The sequence below is a fragment of the Ovis canadensis genome, chromosome 14 (genome assembly GCF_042477335.2).
Source record: "Ovis canadensis isolate MfBH-ARS-UI-01 breed Bighorn chromosome 14, ARS-UI_OviCan_v2, whole genome shotgun sequence".
In the NCBI taxonomy this organism is placed as follows: domain Eukaryota; kingdom Metazoa; phylum Chordata; class Mammalia; order Artiodactyla; family Bovidae; genus Ovis; species Ovis canadensis.
In genome coordinates this window covers 15,644,297-15,663,481 of record NC_091258.1, presented here as the reverse complement: position 1 = coordinate 15,663,481, position 19,185 = coordinate 15,644,297, and the positions used below count along the sequence as shown (strand labels likewise).

Below are 19,185 nucleotides of genomic sequence, written 5' to 3'. Positions count from 1 at the left end.
AGACATATATCTCAATTATATGTAGAATCTAAAAAAAAACCCATAAACATGTAGATACAGAGAATAGACTGGCTGTCAGAGGCTGGATGGTGGAGGTAGGAAAGTTAGGTAAAAGGGGCCAAAAGGTACAAATTTCCCCTTATAAAGTAAGTCAGGTAATGTACAGCATGGTGACTATGGGTAATAATATTGTATTGCATGCTTGAAAGTTGCTAAGAGAACAGATCTTAAAAGTTCTTAGACTCAGGAAGTTATGGGTGTATGCTCAGTCATGTCCAACTCTCTGCAGCCCCACAGACTGTAGCCCGCCAGGCTCCTCTGTCCATGGGGTTTTCCAGGCAAGAATAAGAGTGGGTTGCCATTTTCTCTTCCAGGGGATCTTCCTGACCTAGGGATCGAACCTGCGTCTCTTGTGTCTCCTGCATTGACAGGCAGATTCTTTACCACTAGTGCCACCTGGGAAACCCAGAAAAACTTAGAGGAAGTAAGAAAAAAAATATGAGATAAAGATCTGAACACTACAAATGACCTAGTCATATTGCATGAATTTTCAGGTAACCCAGAAGTATTGTTTCATGACATCTTACAGGAATCTTTAGCCATGTGGCCTGGGAGCAGAGAATGCTGGTGGTAGGTCATCTATGCCTAGGATCACTGAGGTCAGCAATCAGTCAAGATTTTCCCAGCAGTATTTATTCCCATTTTCAGATCACTTCTGAAATCCGTTACAAAACACAGGAACACTGGGAATTTCCCAAGGAATAAACTGAGTCCTGAGAACCAAGCTGTTTTCACCCTTAGAGGCAAGCTGCAGACCCCACGAGTCTAACCTTCGCTTCCTTTCACTGCATCTCAGCTGCTACCAATGTTTCCTAACTCTCTATTTCCTAACTCCTCTTATTCTCATCTACTACACATTATAAGCTAGTATGATTTTTCTAAAGTATAGCTCTAACTATAGGATTGGCTGGATTAGAAACACTGTCCATTATATCTTAAATTAGTGACTAGCCCAGCATTCAACACATTTCAAATTCCTCCTCCATCCCTCCTTCCCCTGACTCCACTCTCTATGACAGATTCTCTCACTTAGGTCAGGTCACACACTGCTTAGATGGGGACTTCCATAATTTGAGTCCCTCCTCTTAAACCCTGGAGCACTCTGGTTATACTTCTCATGTTGTATGCATTTCACTCTGCTCTCTTAAAAACAAAAACAAAACCCTTATTTCTCTTACTCTCCCCATTAGATGTTATGATTTTTTAGACCAGAAACTGTTATCTCTGTATTTCTGTTAGCACGAACTACATGAGTACAAGTTAGGTACTCAAAGGAAATAACTTTATGTGAGTTAGAGAACTAGAGCTGTTTCTCTTTAAAAACAAAAGGAGACAAACAGTATTTCGGGTTCATTTTTGATATAAATTTCTCAGGGTTGAGGAACACTGACTCAAAGATCTTCTTCCTCCACGAGACCCTCAACTTCTGTAGGTAACTTCACTGCAGACAGCCACAGGGAGGATATGGCAGGAGGTCCCCAAACTGCCGCGTGGGCCGAGGGCGGGAGGAGGCCCGCGAGCCTTCAGAGCCACGCCCACTGGAGGCCTGCTGCCCAGTCGGGGGCTTCCGACTCTCTGGCCCAAACTGGCCGCTTCCCAGGGGGACAGAAGCCCGCCGCAGGACCCCACTGGGCAGCTACAGCCTGATCAAGAGGCAGAGCCTGGACACCTCGGGGGGCTGGCTGTGCTCCGACTGCGTGTTCTTTCACCAGAGGCAGGGCTCAGAAACACACTGCTTGACCACTGGGCTGACAGCCGTGAAAGAATCTGGAACATGGAGCGGGTGGTTGTGACAGGGCATGTGGAAGATCGGGTGGTATTTTAAGGGTGGGCTAGTGCCCTCCCTGCAGAAGGCGATGGCACCCACTCCAGTACTCCTGCCTGGAAAATCCCATGGGCAGAGAAGCCTGGTAGCCTGCAGTCCATGGGGTCACTGAGGGTCGGACACGACTGAGTGACTTCACTTTCACTTTCATGCATTGGAGAAGGAAATGGCAACCCACTCCAGTGTTCTTGCCTGGAGAATCCCAGGGACGGGGGAGCCTAGTGGGCTGCCGTCTGTGGGGTCACACAGAGTTGGACACGACTGAAGCGACTTAGCAGCTGCAGCAGCAGCAGCAGCCTCCCTCTCCAGAGTCTCGTCTCCCAAACTTCATTCTTTCCTTTTCATCTGAGCCTCTTCCTCCTGTCTGCACACCCCTGACCTCAGGAGAAGGGTCTCACTTCTGTACCACTTGAACGATCGGCAATCACAGAATATATGCCCAAGCTACATTCGGTGCTGGGACAAACACGAGGCTCCTAGCGTGTGAAGCTGCAGGTTGCGGGGCGGTCTTGGTACTACAAGTCGAGGGAGGGGTCGGGGGGGGGGATGGCGCTCAGTCACAGGACAGTCCAGCCTGGGCCCAGCCTACTGTGGCCCCAGGGATGTGACACCAGCCGGGATCAGTGGGGTCTAAAGGAATGCTGCAGGCACGTCTGTTTCTGAGTTTAATTTTGGTTTTAAACCGACGAGTTGATTATTTAGGATGCCATGTTCACTAAGAGTTCCCAGGCGGTCCCGTGTTTAAGATTTCGGCTTCCAGTGCAGGGGTGCCATTCGACCCCTGACTGGGGAGCTAAGACCCCCACACGCCTTGCTGCCAAAAAACCCCACCAAAACATAAAAAAAAGCAAGACTGTAACAAATTCAATAAAGATTTAAAAAATGGTCCACACCAAAAAAAAATTTTTTTTAATGTTGTTTGTTTTTTTTGTATATATATTTTTTAATTTTTGTTTTTACTTTATTTTACTTTACAATGTGCTTAAGTATTTAGCAACTCAATTCACTAATATACATGGGTATCTACATATTCCTGTGCTATACAGTAGGTACTGATTGTCTCTTTTCTAGGGTGTATAATTCCAACCTCCTAATTTATCCCTCTCCTCAACCCTTGAAAGTTTGCTTTCTACATCTGAGATTGTTTTGTAAATTATTTCATTTGTAGCAATTTTTAGATTCTACTGGGCTTCCCTGATAGCTCAGTTGGTAAAGAATCTGCCTTCAATGCAGGAAACCCCAGTTCAATTCCTGGGCCAGGGAGACCCCCTGGAGAAGGGATAGGCCACTCACTCCAGTATTGTTGGGCTTCCCTTGTGGCCCAGCTGGTAAAGAATCCGCCTGCAATGTGGGAGACCTGGGTTCGATCCCTGGGTTGAGAAGATCCCCTGAAGAAGGGAAAGGCTACCCACTCCAGTGTTCTGGCCTGGAGAATTCCATGAACTATACAGTCCAAGGGGTTGCAAAGAGTCAGACACGACTGAGCGACTTTCACTTTCACTTTGGGCTTCCCTGACAGCTCAGCTGGTAAAGAATCCACCTGCAAGGCAGGAGACCCTGGTTCGATTCCTGGGTCGAGAAGATCCGCTGGTGAAGGGATAGGCCACCCACTCCAGTATTCTTGGGCTTCCCTGGTGACTCAGCTGGTAAAGAATCCGCCCGCAATGCAGGAGACCTGGGTTTGATCCCTGGGGTGGGAAGATCCCCTGGAGAAGGGAAAGGCTAGCCATTCCAGTATTCTAGCCTGGAGAATTCCATGGCCTGTACAGTCCATGGGGTCACAAAGAGCTGGACATGACTGAGCTACTTTCACTCAGATTCCACCTGTGAGTGGTATCATATTTGCCTTTATGTCTGACTTACTTCACTATTATCTCCAGGTCCATCTGTGTTATTGAAAATGGCATTATTCTATTTTATGGCTGCCGAATGTTTCTACCACATCTCCTTTATCCATTCATCTGTCAGTGGACATTTTACTGTGAACAGTGCTGCAGTGAACCTTGCGAGCACGTGCCCTTTCAAAGTGGTTTTCCCTGGATAGGCACCCAGGAGTGAACTGCCGAATCATCTGGCAGGTCTGTTTTTAGATTTTAAAGGAACCTCCACACTGATCTCCATAGTGACCGTTACCAAGTTCACATTCCCAACAATGGCTTAGGAGGGATCCCTTTCTCCATGGCCTTTCCAGCATTTCTCGTTTGTAGACTGTGATGACGGCCACTCTGACTGCTGCGAGGGGACACCTCATTGGAGTGTTGATTAGTATTTCCCCAATAATTAGCAATCTTGGCGAGCTTTTCATGAGTAAAAGTTACCTCTTGAACTTGGGTTCCTGAAAGCTTACCGTATTTGAAGTCGTTTGTGATTATCTACCCAAGACATTTTTTTGAGGGCCCCTATCATTTACAGCCCCAAAGGTCTAGTGATTATGAAGTACCCCTAAGCACTGACTTTAAAGCTGTTTTTATAAGAAATGGCCAGAAGGTGGCAGGATTTATTCTTGCCCCATTCTGGTTACTCAGGGAATATGAGCCTGAGGGAGGGACGGTCCTGTTCCTGGGCTGTAAATCAGAGTGGGATACGCCTGACCAAACACCCAAGGGCCTGAGTCTCATCCCTCTTACCCTTCATCTTCTGGGCAGACCCCTAGCCCTGAAAACCTCCTGTGAATGGTACTGTCATCAGAGGGGGCAGCTCTAACGGGGCAGGCTGGAGACGGTCTCCCACCACAAGGAGAGGTGGGGACGAGGTGGCTTTTCAGGTCTCTTCCAGGCCAGAAGGTCCACCGTCCTGCGGCTGCCCAAGTCATGTCCTGGCTGCCCCTGGACTTGGAAGACTGTGGCTCCACACAGAGGGGCCCAGGCACTACGGGTCAAAGGGGACACGTTTCTTGGTACATCCTCCCCAACACCCTGTGTATCATGACAGTCCAGCCTTGGGACCCAAGTCTGCTCAGGCACCAGGGATGTGCCACCAGCCTGGGTGAGTGGGGCCCAAGGGAATACAGCAGGCACTTCTGTTTTTCTTTCTGAATTAATATCCGCATTTGAAACTGGAGAATATTTGCTTTACAGTGCTGTTTGTTCTGCGTACACCAACCTGACTTCATACTGACAGGTGCCTACATGTTCGGTTTTAGACTCTCTTCCGTCTCGGTAAGCACAGTGTGAGCGCAGCGCTGTACAGTAGCCTGTCGATCAGCTCTTCTCCATATGCAAGAATGTCTGTATGTTCCAACCTCCTAGCTTGTCCGTCTGTCCCCTTTCCCCTCTGCTAACGATAAGTTTGTTTTCTATAGCTGTGACTCTTTCTTGTTGGTAAATTAGTTCATTGCTCTCAATTTTTACATCCAGCCTATGGATGGTATCTTACGTCTGCCTCTTTGTGTGGCTTCCATCACTCAACAGCATCATCTCTAGGTCCTGCCGTGTTGCTGCAAGGGCACGATTTGTTCCTGAGCCAGTAGTGTTCCGCTGGCTTCATCTTTATCCATTCACCTACTGGTGGACACGTCGGTGCTTCCACTCTTGGCAACTGTCAATAGTGTTACAGTGGGGTTTCCTGGCGGTCCAGGGGCTCAGACTATGAATGAGCTCCTGACGCACGGGGTCCCGATTTGATCCCCGGCCAAGGAGCTAGATCCCACATGCTGCAGTGCAGACTGAGGGTGCCTCGTGCCGTAACTGAGGTCTGAGGCAGCCAGATAAATACATACTTTCTAACAACAGTGCCACAGAGAGCCAGGGCGCCTGTGTCTCTCCCGGCTGTGCTTCTCCTAGACACAGGTCTGGGGATGGGGCTGCCGCACCATCTGGCAGCTCTATGCTTAGAACTTTTTTAAGATTTTTTTTTTAATGTGGACCATCATTAAAGCCTTTATTAAATTTGTTACAATTATCTTCTGTGTAATGTTTTGGTTGTTACTGCTACCAGGCACCTGGGATCCCAGCTTCCTGACAAGAGATCGAAGCCCTCCCCTCTGCATTGGAAAGCTAAGCCTGAAGCATCAGACCACCAGAGAAGTACCTCTTCTAAGATGTTTAAGGAAGTTCCACACTGATCTCCCTAGTGGCTGTTACCACTGACATGGCCACCAGAAACCTAGAGATGGTTCCCTTTTATCCTCTCCCATTCCTGTATTTCTTCTTTGTAGTTTCTGTGAGGAGGACCATTCTGAATGGTGCCAGAGGAGCAGCTCATTGTATTGCTGACTGGCATTTACCGCCAAATTAGTGATGTTACAAATCTTCTCATGTTCTTGGTTCTTAAACAATGTGGGTAAAATTTAACCCTTGAAACTGGTTTCTTAAGTCTTTCTCTATTTGAAGTCGTTTTCAATTACCAAGAGTATTTTTGTGAGGGCACCTGTCATTGAAGGCAGGGCAGACCTAGTACACAGAAGTGCCCATAAGCAGCAGTATAAGAGGTGCTGCTAGGTAAAATGGCCAGAAGCCTGCAGAACTTCCTGCAGCGCACTTTGTGGTCTCAAGAAAAGCGAGCCGTAGAGAAAGTCCGGCTTGTGACATGGAGATCAGAGCGGACACACCTGACAAACCACCACCAACTTGAGGCTCACTACGTCCTCCTCGTTACTGTCATCCCTGCATACATTCCAGTCCCGGGAAAATGCCCTGTTAGGGTCCTGTGAGCAGGAGGTGGAACCAGAGGGAGGATAGAGGCTGGGACCCCTGCGAAAGGACCCGTGGAGATGAGGTGACATTCCAGTTTTCTCGGAGGAAAGGCAGTTCACCATGATTTCGGTGCCCAGAAGGACATTAATGGTCAACAGTACGTGGTACCGAGCACAGGAAACAGCCAGCACGTCCAGTGGGGGTGGGGGGCATTGCTGGTGCATCCTCCCAGCTCCCTGAGCAGAAGGACAGACCAGGAAACGGACCAAACACGGATCCGACTGCAGCGAGGAGACAAGAGCGATGGCGTAGGAGTCCCGACAATATGGAGTCTTCCGCATACTTCTCTTTAACTTAATAAATATTCTTACAATACAGAATATATGACTTTAAAGATTCTGATAAGTTCAACACCAACGTGATTAGAACTCCATATATAACTAACTAAATTTCTTCTACCTAAAACTAAAAACAATGTAAAACTATTATATTTCCATGAAAAAAAAAATTACATGGGAAGGAGAAAATGAAAAAAAAAAAAACAAAAACGACCACTCTCGTCCACCCAGGCCTCGGTGACCTGGGTGGTCATACTCCTGGGGACCCAGCAGCCTAGGATCTAGGGCTGGACACTACGGGGCTGGGGGCATAGAGAGGACTGCCGGGACACGAACCCCTCGCTGCATCTACAGCGCCTGGTCCCCTCGGGAGCAGACCACAGCTGACCAAACAGTCAGGCACACCTGCACGACACCCGGGCTACTGCACCCCCAAAATACTGGACACTCTGGGCTGGGAGCACTTGGAAAGGTCCCCCTGTCTCCATTTCTCCTGGTAAGGGGGTCCCCAAGTTCAACTTCTTACAGTCTCTCCACCTATGTAGCAAACAGCCTCAAAACAGCACTTTTCTGGGTCTCAGATGGCTCTTGCCAGCTCAGACCCGGGGGAGGGAGTGGGAGGATGGTTGTGAGAGGAAAGGGGCGCGGAGGAAGAGCACTCAGGCCCTCGGGAGAGGCCCTCCGGAGATTCCTCAGGCGGTCTGCACGTTCCCTGACGACCCACGAACGGTCTGCACGTTCCCTGACGACCCACGAACGCCACGCCACGCCGGCTGGGGTTCTGGGTGCCCACCGGGCAGACCGCGGCTGGCGGAAGTGCTGCCGCCCTGTGGCCGTTTCCCGGAACAACACCGCTAAGCCAGCGGCGAACAGGCGCTTCCCGGACAGAGGCCTGCCCGATGCTGACCGAACCCGCTCTCGAGAAATACCCTGGGGAAGCTCAGCAAGAGAGGATTTAAAACAGGCCCAACTTTCAAATACCAAATACAAACGGTAAATTTTCCTTACGCTTAATGGAAACCAACTATCCGCACCTCTAAAGAAACTCCGCCTTCCTCATTCTTAGAGAAATGCCAAGCAAACCTACAACCATCTATCATCAGGCAGCCCTCCCCAGCAAATCAGAACAATAAATGCTGGAGACCCGCAGGGAGAGAAGGGAACCCCCCTCCGCTGCTCCTGGAAATGGACATTGCAACTAGCCACGATGGAGACAGGCTCCTTTAGAACAAAACCAGCACCTACCACGAGATCCTCCAAGCCCTCACCAGGCCCTATATTCAGGGAAATGCATCCTTCGAAACAACACAGGCACCCCACATTTCAGGAAGGCACTCCTTCCCAGCGCCAAGGCGCCAAAACAGCCGTAAAGTCCTTGCACACGGGTAAATACTGAGGCTGTGCTTCATAAATGCCTTAGACAATTACTCAGGCATAGAAAAGGATGAAAAAATGCCATTTGAAGCAACGTGGAAGGATCTAGAGATGATCACAGTGTGTCAAGTAAATCAGACAGAGAAAAATGGCACAGGGTATTGTTTATAGGTGGAATCGAAAAATACAATCAACTAAAACTTACTAGCAAACACAGTCCAACTCCCAGTCACACAACAAATTTAAGCTTATCAAGCACAAGACGACCCTGGGGGTCGGGGTCGGGGTGCGGAGACCACTGAGGAAGTTGGGATTCAACAGTACCCCGTAGACACAGACACATGGTCAAAGAGAGACCCACAGACACATCAGAGAACAATGAACAAGCATAGGCTGGACAGAATCAGGAAGTGTGCTCAACACTCTGTCAACAGCTACAGGGGAAGTGAATCCAAAAAGAACAGATGCATGACTATAAAGGAATCCACTTCTTGTTCCACCACAAACAAACGCGATAACAGGAATTGAGTAGACTCCAGTGCAAAATACACATTACAGGGACAGGAGAAAATGAAAACAAACACATACCCCAACCCCCTCAGGCCTGCTGACTGGGGTGCCGGCATACCCCCGGAGCCCCGCAGGCCCAGCTTCGGGGCTGCGGAGGGTGCACGGGCGCAGAAGCCCCTCTGCATCTACAGCGCCAGTCCCCTCTGGGACACGCCACAGCTGACCAAAGTGCCAGGCGCTCCTGCACCTACACCGGGGCTACTGCACCCCCACTTCCACGCTGGGCTGGAAGCATTTTAAAAAGTCCCCGTCTCCATTTCTCCTGGTGGGGGGGTTCCCAATTTCAACTTCTTCCTTACAGAATCCACATATATAGGAAACAGCCTCAACACAGCACCTTTCTGGCGGCTGAGATGGCTCTGGCCAGGAGGAGGTGGTGAGGGGGCTTTGTGAAAGGAAAGGGGCGTGGAGGAATAGCACCCAAGCTCTCTGGTGTGTACTCGGGTAGTCTGCATGCCACTTTACAACTCAGGAACACGACTCTGGCTCAGGTTCTGGGTGCCCACTTGACTGACCACAGCCCGCAAAAGCGCTTCTGCCTTGTGGCCGTTTCCTGGAACAACATCGTTGAATCAAGGCCGCTGACCTGTGCTGTTGGAGAAGACTCTTGAGAGTCCCTAGGACTGCAAGGAGATCCAACCAGTCCATCCTAAAGGAGATCAGTCCTGAATAATCATTGGAAGGACTGATGCTGAAGCTGAAACTCCAAAAGTTTGGTCACCTGATGCGAAGAACTGACTCCTTAGAAAAGACCCTGATGCTGGGAAAGATTGAGGGTGGGAGGAGAAGGGGACGACAGAGGATAAGATGGTTGGATGGCCCCACTGACTCAACGGACATGAGTTTGAATAAGCTCCAGGAGTTGGTGACGGACAGGGAGGCCTGGCATGCTGCAGTCCACGGAGTTGCCAGAGTCGGACACGACTGAGCGACTGAACTGAACTGAACTAATACGACTTAGTGACTGAACTGAACACGCTCTTCCCAGTCAGAGGCCTGCCCGATTAAGCTAAATGACCCTGCCCTTGACAAATAACCTACGGTAGCTCAGTTCAGTTGCTCAGTCGTGTCCGACTCTTTGCGACCCCATGAATCGCAGCACGCCAGGCCTCCCTGTCCATCACCAACTCCCGGAGTTCACTCAGACTCACGTCCATCGAGTCCGTGATGCCATCCAGCCATCTCATCCTCTGTCATCCCCTTCTCCTCCTGCCCCCAATCCCTCCCAGCATCAGAGTCTTTTCCAATGAGTCAACTCTTCGCATGAGGTGGCCAAAGTACTGGAGTTTCAGCTTTAGCATCATTCCTTCCAAAGAAATCCCAGGGCTGATCTCCTTCAGAATGGACTGGTTGGATCTCCTTGCAGTCCAAGGGACTCTCAAGAGTCTTCTCCAACACCACAGTTCAAAAGCATCAATTCTTCAGCACTCAGCCTTCTTCACAGTCCAACTCTCACATCCATACATGACTATTGGAAAAACCATAGCCTTGACTAGACGGACCTTAGTCGGCAAAGTAATGTCTCTGCTTTTGAATATGCTACCTAGGTTGGTCATAACTTTCCTTCCACAAAGTAAACGTCTTTTAATTTCATGGCTGCAATCACCATCTGCAGTGATTTTGGAGCCCAAAAAAATAAAGTCTGACACTGTTTCCACTGTTTCCCCGTCTATTTCCCATGAAGTGATGGGACCGGATGCCATGATCTTCGTTTTCTGAATGTTGAGCTTTAAGCCAACATTTTCTGCTCTCCTCTTTCACTTTCATCAAGAGGCTTTTTAGTTCCTCTTCACTTTCTGCCATAAGGGTGGTGACATCTGCAAATCTGAGGTTATTGATATTTCTCCCGGCAATCTTGATTCCAGCTTGTGTTTCTTCCAGTCCAGCGTTTCTCATGACGTACTCTGTATAAAAGTTCAATAAGCAGGGTGATAATATATAGCCTTGACGTACTCCTTTTCCTATTTGGAACCAGTCTGTTGTTCCATGTCCAGTTCTAACTGTTGCTTCCTGACCTGCATACAGATTTCTCAAGAGGAAGGTCAGGTGGTCTGGTATTCCCATCTCTCTCAGAATTTTCCACAGTTTCTTGTGATCCACACAGTCAAAGGCTTTGGCATAGTCAATAAAGCAGAAATAGATGTTTTTCTGGAACTCTCTTGCTTTTTCCATGATTCAGCGGATGTTGGCAATTTGATCTCTGTTTCCTCTGCCTTTTCTAAAATCAGCTTGAACATCAGGGAGCTCACGGTTCATGTATTGCTGAAGCCTGGCTTGGAGAATTTTGAGCATGACTTTACTAGCATGTGAGATGAGTGCAACTGTGTAGTAGTTTGAGCATTCTTTGGCATTGCCTTTCTTTGGGATTGGAAGGAAAACTGACCTTTTCCAGTCCTGTGGCCACTGCTGAGTTTTCCAAATTTGCTGGCATATTGAGTACAGCACTTTCACAACATCATCTTTCAGGATTTGAAATAGCTCAACTGGAATGCCATCACCTCCACTAGCTTTGTTCGTAGTGATGCTTTCTAAGGCCCACTTGTCTAGATGAGTGATCACACCATCGTGATTATCTGGGTCGTGAAGATCTTTTTTGTACAGTTCTGTGTATTCTTGCCACCTCTTCTTAATATCTTCTGCTTCTGTTAGGTCCAGACCATTTCTGTCCTTTATTGAGCCCATCTTTGCATGAAATGTTCCCTTGGTATCTCTAATTTTCTTGAAGAGATCTCTAGTCTTTCCCATTGTGTTGTTTTCCTCTATTTCTTTGCATTGATCGCTGAAGAAGGCTTTCTTATCTCTTCTTGCTATTCTCTGGAACTCTGCATTCAGATGCTTATATCTTTTCTTTTCTCCTTTGCTTTTCACTTCTCTTCTTTTCACAGCTATTTGTAAGGCCTCCCCAGACAGCCATTCAGAGAGACAGAATTCAAAACAGGCCGGACTTTGAAAACCCGACTGCAAATGGTACATTTTGCTCACACTTGGTGGAAACCCACTATCCGCACCTCTAAAGAAACTCCGCCTTCCTCATTCTTAGAGAAATGCCAAGCAAACCTACAACCATCTATCATCAGGCAGCCCTCCCCAGCAAATCAGAACAATAAATGCTGGAGACCCGCAGGGAGAGAAGGGAACCCCCCTCCGCTGCTCCTGGAAATGGACATTGCAACCAGCCACGATGGAGACAGGTTCCTTTAGAACAAAACCAGCACCTACCACGAGATCCTCCAAGCCTTCACCAGGCCCTATATAAACGGAAATGCATCCTTCAAAACAATACAGGCACCCCACATTTCAGGAAGGCACTCCTTCCCGGCGCCATGGTGCCAAAGCAGCCATAATATCCCAACACAGGGATAAATACTGAAAGTGAAAGTGGTGTCCGACTCTGCGACCCCCACAGAATTCCATAGTCCCTGGAATTCTCCAGGCCAGAATACTGGTGTGGGTAGCCTTTCTCTTCTCCAGGGGATCTTCCCAAACCAGGGATCAAACCCAGGTCACCTACATTGCAGGAGGATTCTTTACCAGCTGAGCCACAAGGGAACCCTCCTCCACTGCCTCTGGGAATGAAAATTGCTGAGACAAGATGCAGAACCTTATGTAGGTTTCTTTAAAACGAAACCCAGACCTACAGCGAGATTGTCCAAGCCTATATGCATGGAAAACTATACTATGAAATAAGGTACCCCAACATTCAGGAACCCATTATTTACAATAGCCAAGATATGGAAACATCCAGAACATCTATGAGCTTTATATACTGAAGTTGTGCTACATATATGCCATGAACAATTACTCAGCCTTAGAAAAGAATGAAATCATGTTATTTGCAGCAACATGGCAGATACTGGAGATGATCAGACTATATCAAGTAAATGAGACAAAGACAATCGGCTCAGGGAATTCCTCACAAATGCAATCTGAAAAGACAAATGGCACAGGGAATTCCCTAAAGCCTCAATCTAAAAATACATACAATGAATTAATTTAGGAAATGCAAACAGACTCCCAGAGTTAGACAAAAGCTTAGGCTTAAAAAAGGCAAATATTCAGTGATTGAAGAGATAACCGAGGAGACTGGGATGAAACCATACACACTTAGACACAGAGAGAGTGTCACAAAGAGACACCCAGATACATCAAAGAAAAAACGAACAAGCATTGGATAGAACAAGGAAGTGTGCTCAACACTCTGTCACAAGCTACAGGGGAAGAGAATCCAAAAGATCAGATACTCAAGTATAATGGAATCCACTAGTGGTCCACACACAATAGCATACTAGGTGAAGCAGGTCAGAAAGAGAATGACAGATACCATATAAAACTACTTATATGCCGAATCTAAAAAATAAAACAAACTAACCTATCTGTGAAACAGAAACAGAATCATGCCCACAGAGAACATCCCTGCGGTTGCCCAGGGGCAGCGGTGGCGGGAGAGATGGAGTGAGAGGTTAGGGTCTGCAGATGTAAGCTATGACATACAGACAGACAACGAAGTCCCAAGATATAACACAGGGAACTACATTCAATATCCTATGATAAACCATAATGAGAAAGAATATTTTTTAAAAAGAATGCACATGTATGTATAAATGAATTACTTCACCGTACAGCAGAAAGTAACACAACGTTGTACATCAACTATACTTCAGTAAAAAAAAAAATTTTTTTAAGGGCCAAAGACCTTAACATGCACTTCACTAAACAAGATATACATATGGTAAGTAAACATGTGTAAAAATACTTAAGATGTCAGAGAAGTATCAAATTATACTGCAAAACACCTATTAAAGTGGCCAAAGTTCACAACACTGACAACACCAAATGCTGGCAAGGACATGAAGCAACACAAACTCTCATTCACTGCTGGTGGGAATGTGAATATTATAGCCACTCTGAAAGACAGTTGGGCAGTTTCTCACAAACTACTCTTGCTGTACAATCCAGCATTAGTTTTCCTTAGCATTTACCCAAATGATTAACTTACATTCGTAAAAACACTACGCAGACATGTTTATAGCTGCTTAATTCGTAACTGTCAAAACCTGGAGGCAACCAAGATGTCCTTCAGTTGCTCAATGGGTAAATAAATAGTGGTACATTCAGACCACGAAATATCATTGGGTGCTAAAAAGAAATAAGTTATCAAGTCATGAAAAGACATGGAAGAACTTTAAATGCAGAGTATTAATGAAAGTCTGAAAAGGCTACATACTGACTGATTCCAACTTTATAACATTCTGGAAAAGGAAACCACTGATATATATAGGTAATATGTATCTTTTTTACTGCCCCTCCAATTCTGCCAGGTACTCAAGGAAAGGGAGGGAAGGATGAATAGATGAAGCACAGGGGATTTTGTGAGTAGTGAAACTCTGCTCTAAGATACAATAATGGTGGATACACGTACACATTTGTCAAAACATACAGAACGCACAACACCAAAAGCAAATCCTAATGTAAACCATGAACTTTAGTTAGAGTATCATCAGTATTGGCTCATCAGTTTTAACAGCTATACCACATTAATGCAAGATGTTAATAAGAGAAGAAACCATGTGTGCAGAGAGAGGAAAGGAATTCTGTACTTTTCACTCAAATTTTCTGTAAGCTCAAAACTATTCTAAAAAAATGAAGTCTATTCATTAAAGGCAAAACAAAACACACATAAACAGAACAGTATAATTAGTATGCCATCTCATAATAATCTGTACTCATACTTGTGTAAATATGTCAAAGTACATTCTGGAATGCTACTCAAGAAAGTAATGACAATGGAACTCGTGTAAGTTAGGGGGGGAATTTAAATACATATCCAGCTCTTTAGTGAGTTCTCTGGCATCATGTTAATCTCACTGGAAAAATAAAATACACACTGTATTACCCTGAAGAATGCTATATGAAATAACTAGAGATAAAATAATAATCTGTTTTTCTTCCTGGGAATGCTGCTCAAAACACCATCTATATGAATGTTCATAAAACTAATTTAGACCTAATACTCGAGAACCAAGGAAAGGTATTCATAATCAATGCAATAATTGCTTAATTAACTTGATTTACTTTTTAACTTTTTAAAAAATACCTGATTAATTTGATTTTACTTTTTGTCTGCTGGTATTGATTATTCTTACTATGTTTTTCTGAATTTTACTCTTTTATACCTTTCATTTCATTTTCTAGGTCCTTATATATTTCCTCAAATTCACAGAAAAGTTAGGAATAAACGACTCACCTGGGATTTGTTCATTTTCTGCAGCTTTTGGATAAAGGCAGAGAACTATGAAGGCAGAACTGGAATAGAGGAAAACAGAAGGTATTATTATTAAAGGTCTGACTTGCCTCAGAACTTCCAGAATGACTTGTTTATAAATTGTTACACATCACCTGAGAAAATTCCACCTCATGGGCTAGTCCTTTTGCCTGTTCAGAAAGGGCAAAAAGGATCATGCTGGCAGAACCCACCTTCAGTCAAACATTATGAAACATCTGAAAAGGTAAGACTAAGACAATCGTTAACTGACAAAACAAACAACAGAAAACATAACTGGTTAAATTATCAAACAGGGAATTTAAAATTATTATTCATATATTAAAGCTTTGTGGGAAAGACTTACAAAATGAATTAACAAATAGGGAACTTCAAGAGACGGAACCATCAAGAAAAAAATGGAAATGCTAAAAAAAATGCAGTAACAGAGTTGAAAGACCATCTTCAATATGCAATGCTACAACAGAGCTGAGAAAATTTTCAGTAAATCTGAAGATAGGTCCAAAGAAACTACCCAAACTGAGACACAAAGAGGAAGTTTAAAAAAAAAAAGACAAGGAATCCAAGGGCTGTAGTGCAATATCAAATGGTCTAACAAAAATGTATTGGAGGGACTTCCCTGGAGGTCCAGTGGCTAAGACTCCACACTCCCAATACAGGGGGCCCAGGTTCAATCCTTGGTCAGGAACTAGATCCCACATCCCACAACTAAGAGTTTGCACGCCACAGCTAAAAATAAGATGCCACATGCTGCAGTGAAGACTGAAGATCCCATGTGCCCCAATTAAGACCCAGCACAGGTAAATACATAAATAATTATTTTCAAAAATAATGCATTACCAAAAGCTTGGCAGTGGTTAAGCCTCCGCATCTCCAACGCAGGGGGTGCAGGCTCGATCCCCGGTTGGGGAAGTAAGAACCCATGCCCCTCGGAGCAATTAAGCATGCTCATCGCAATTACTGAGCCCGCACGCCACAACTATAGTCTGGGGGCCACAACAAAAGATTCCACATGACACAATGACCATCCCACGGGCTGCAACTAGGACTCAACACAGCCAGATATAGAAATAAATATTTTTAAAAGTAGTATTTGAAGACACAATGACCAAGAATTTTCCAAAAATGGCTAATATCAAACCTCAGATCCAAGAAACCAGGATAATTTATCCAAAAAGGGTAAGTATCAAAAAACAAAACAAAGACACACCTGGACATATCATATTTAAGTCAAAGAGAAATTCTTGAAAGCAGCCAGAAAAAAATCCTGACATATTACATATAGACGTAACTTTTTTTTTCCCTCTCTTCAGATTGCTTTTTTAAAAAAGCAAATTGAAAGTTTGTGGCAACTCAGCATTGTTAGATAATGGTTAGCACTTTGTAGTAAGAACATTTTTAATTATTTATTTATTCATTTGGCTGCACTGGGTCTTAGTTGCAGCATGCAGGATTTTCAGTCTTAGTTGAGACATAAGATCGCCTCATTGCAGCATACAAACTCTTAGTGGTGGCATGCGGGATCTAGTTCCCCAACCAGGGATTGAACCCAGGCCCCCTGCGTTGGAAGCACAGAATCTTAGCCACTGGACCTTCAGGCAAGTCCCGGTAATGACGCATCTTTAAATTAATGTATGTAGAGGACTTCCCTGGTCGTCGAGTGGCTAAAACTCCACAGTCTCAAAGAAGGGGGCTTGGATTTGATCTTTGGTCGGGGAACAAGATCCCGCATGCTGCACCTAAGAGTTCACAGGCTCCAACCAGAAGATCCGTGTGTGTGCTCAGTCAGGAAGTCAAGTCTGACTCTACGACCCCATGGACTGGAGCCCACCAGGCTCCTCCGTCTATGGAATCTTCCAGATGAGAATACCAGAGTGGGTTGCCATTTCCTTCTCCAAGGAATCTTCTCGACCCAGGGATAGAACCCAAGTCTCTTGCACTGGCAGGTAGATTCTTTACCAATGAGCCACCAGGTATGGCCCTGTCACAACTAAAGATTCCACTTGCTGCAACTAAGATCAAAGATCTTGCCTGCTGCAACTAAGACCCAGCACAGCCAAATAAACACATATTTTTAAAATAAAGTTATATACATTTTTTTAGGCATAACACTATTGCAGACTTAATAGACTGCAGTATAAAGGTAAACAAATTGATATGAATTGAGAAAACAAAAAATTCACGTGACCTGCTTTATTGCAGTGATCTGGAACTGAATGCTGTTTCGGAGGTTTGCCTGTACAGAGGAATCAACATTAAAAAAATCACAATTTCTCATCAGAAACTATATAAGCTGGAAGGCAGTGTAGTGACATCTTTAAAAAAAAGAAAGAAAAAACTACCAATCCAGTATTCTATACCCAGCAAATATATCTCACACACAAAAAAGTGAAATACAAACCTTATCAAACAAAAAAAAGAATGCATTACCAGTAGTCCTATACAACAACAAAAACTTTTTAAGACATTCTTCACGTAGAAGGGATACCAGACAGAAATGTGGGTCTACACAAAGAAATAAAAGATCTCTGGGAGTCGTTAAAATGAAGAGAACTATAAAAGACATCTTATCTTACTTTTAATCAATCTAAAACATAACTGAATGTCTAAAGCAAAAAGAACAGTTCTGCGAACTTATAGGATATGTAAAGTATGACATTAATAGCATAAAAGATGAGATGATGAAATTGTTGACGGTAGTTTTAAGGATCTTACCTTACACACAAAGCAGTGGAATATATTTAAATGTTCACTGAGATTCACTCAAGAAGTTTATTTGAGCCTCCTCTCTCCCTGTTTAGTATGATATGTCCATCTGCATCACACATTAACCAGACCGCCTCAAAGGTAGGAATGCCTACCTGCCATGAAGATCTGTTTTCTTTTGAGGCGAGCAATGAAACTTCTTAATAGAGTAACATTCTTTCTCAAGTCTGTAAGGGGTCATGAAGACTTGAGGTTCACTCTGCATATGCTTACTTGAACTACTGTATACTTGGTGAACTTTATGTCAGTATGTCATTTTGAGACATCTCTGTCTCAAAAATGGACAAGAGATTGTCATGGTGACTGAAGTAGTCAGAGGAGTGTCTAATATCCCTTATATATGTGGAATCTAAAAAGAAATGATACAAATAAACTTACAAAACAGAAAAAGACTCAACGGAGTTGGAGAACAAACTTGGTTTGGTTGCTGAACTGAGGGGAAGGGATAGTTAGGGAGTTTGGATGGACATGTACACAGTGCTGTGTTTAAAATGGATAACCAACAAGGACCTACTGGATAACATAGGGAACTCTGCTCAGTGTTATGCAGCAGCCTGGATGGGAGGGGAGTTTGGGGAAGAATGGATACATGTATTTGTACGGCTGAGTCCCTATGCTGTTCATTTGAAACTATCACAAAGTTCTTTATTGGCTATACTCCAATACAAAATAAAAAGTTCAAAAAAAAGTATATGACTATGCCTTCAATATCTAATAGGCAGAACAGTTCTCAGAGCTCCTAAGTCTGTCTCTTGGGTTATAATCCTCAGGTTGGCTCAAATAAAATTTTCTTGACTGTTAACTGAATTTTCACCAACAATAGCTAGATCAAAACAAAAAGGATAGGGACTCTCCTGGCAGTCCAGTGGTTAAGACTGGACTTAACCAGGGAGCAGGAAGCATGGGTTCAATCCCTGGTTGGGAAACTAAAATCCTGCATGACACGCAGCACAGTGGGGGAAAAAATAGCAAAAGGATAAGAAAAGATTCCTTGCATAATCAAAAGAAAGCTGGATTAACATCAAAGCAGACTGAACAAGAAAAATTACCAGGGATAAGATGTGATATTACATAATGTCATTTCAATAAATGACAATGATAAATGTATCAAGTCACCAGAAAACGTTAACCATCCTAAATGTTTATGCACAAAAGAACTTCAAAATAAAAGAACTCAAAGTTGATAAAACTGAAAGAAAAGATAGGTAAAATCCACAATTGGAGCTCAAGAATTCAGGATTATTTTCTCAGTAGGTGACAAGACACATATATAGAAAACCAGTAAGGATACAGAAAAACTGAACCACATTACCAACAAACTTGACCCATTTAGTATTT

The 19,185-nt window shown here is 44.6% G+C and overlaps 1 protein-coding gene across 4 annotated transcripts in view; it reads right to left on the bottom strand.

Annotated features, from left to right (window-relative positions):
• Positions 1-19,185, bottom strand: part of ZFP1 (ZFP1 zinc finger protein) — a 29,916-nt gene that overhangs the window by 8,760 nt on the left and 1,971 nt on the right. Inside the window, exons 2-3 of one of the 4 annotated variants that reach the window (XM_069549600.1) lie at positions 15,198-15,313; positions 15,046-15,104 (exon numbers count right to left, since the gene is read on the bottom strand). In XM_069549600.1, the coding sequence (XP_069405701.1) occupies positions 15,046-15,060 (15 nt within the window). In that variant the 5' untranslated portion in view covers positions 15,061-15,104; positions 15,198-15,313. The remainder of the gene's footprint in view (positions 1-15,045; positions 15,105-15,197; positions 15,314-19,185) is intronic. The other 3 variants (XM_069549603.1, XM_069549601.1, XM_069549602.1) reach the window with 3 other exon arrangements.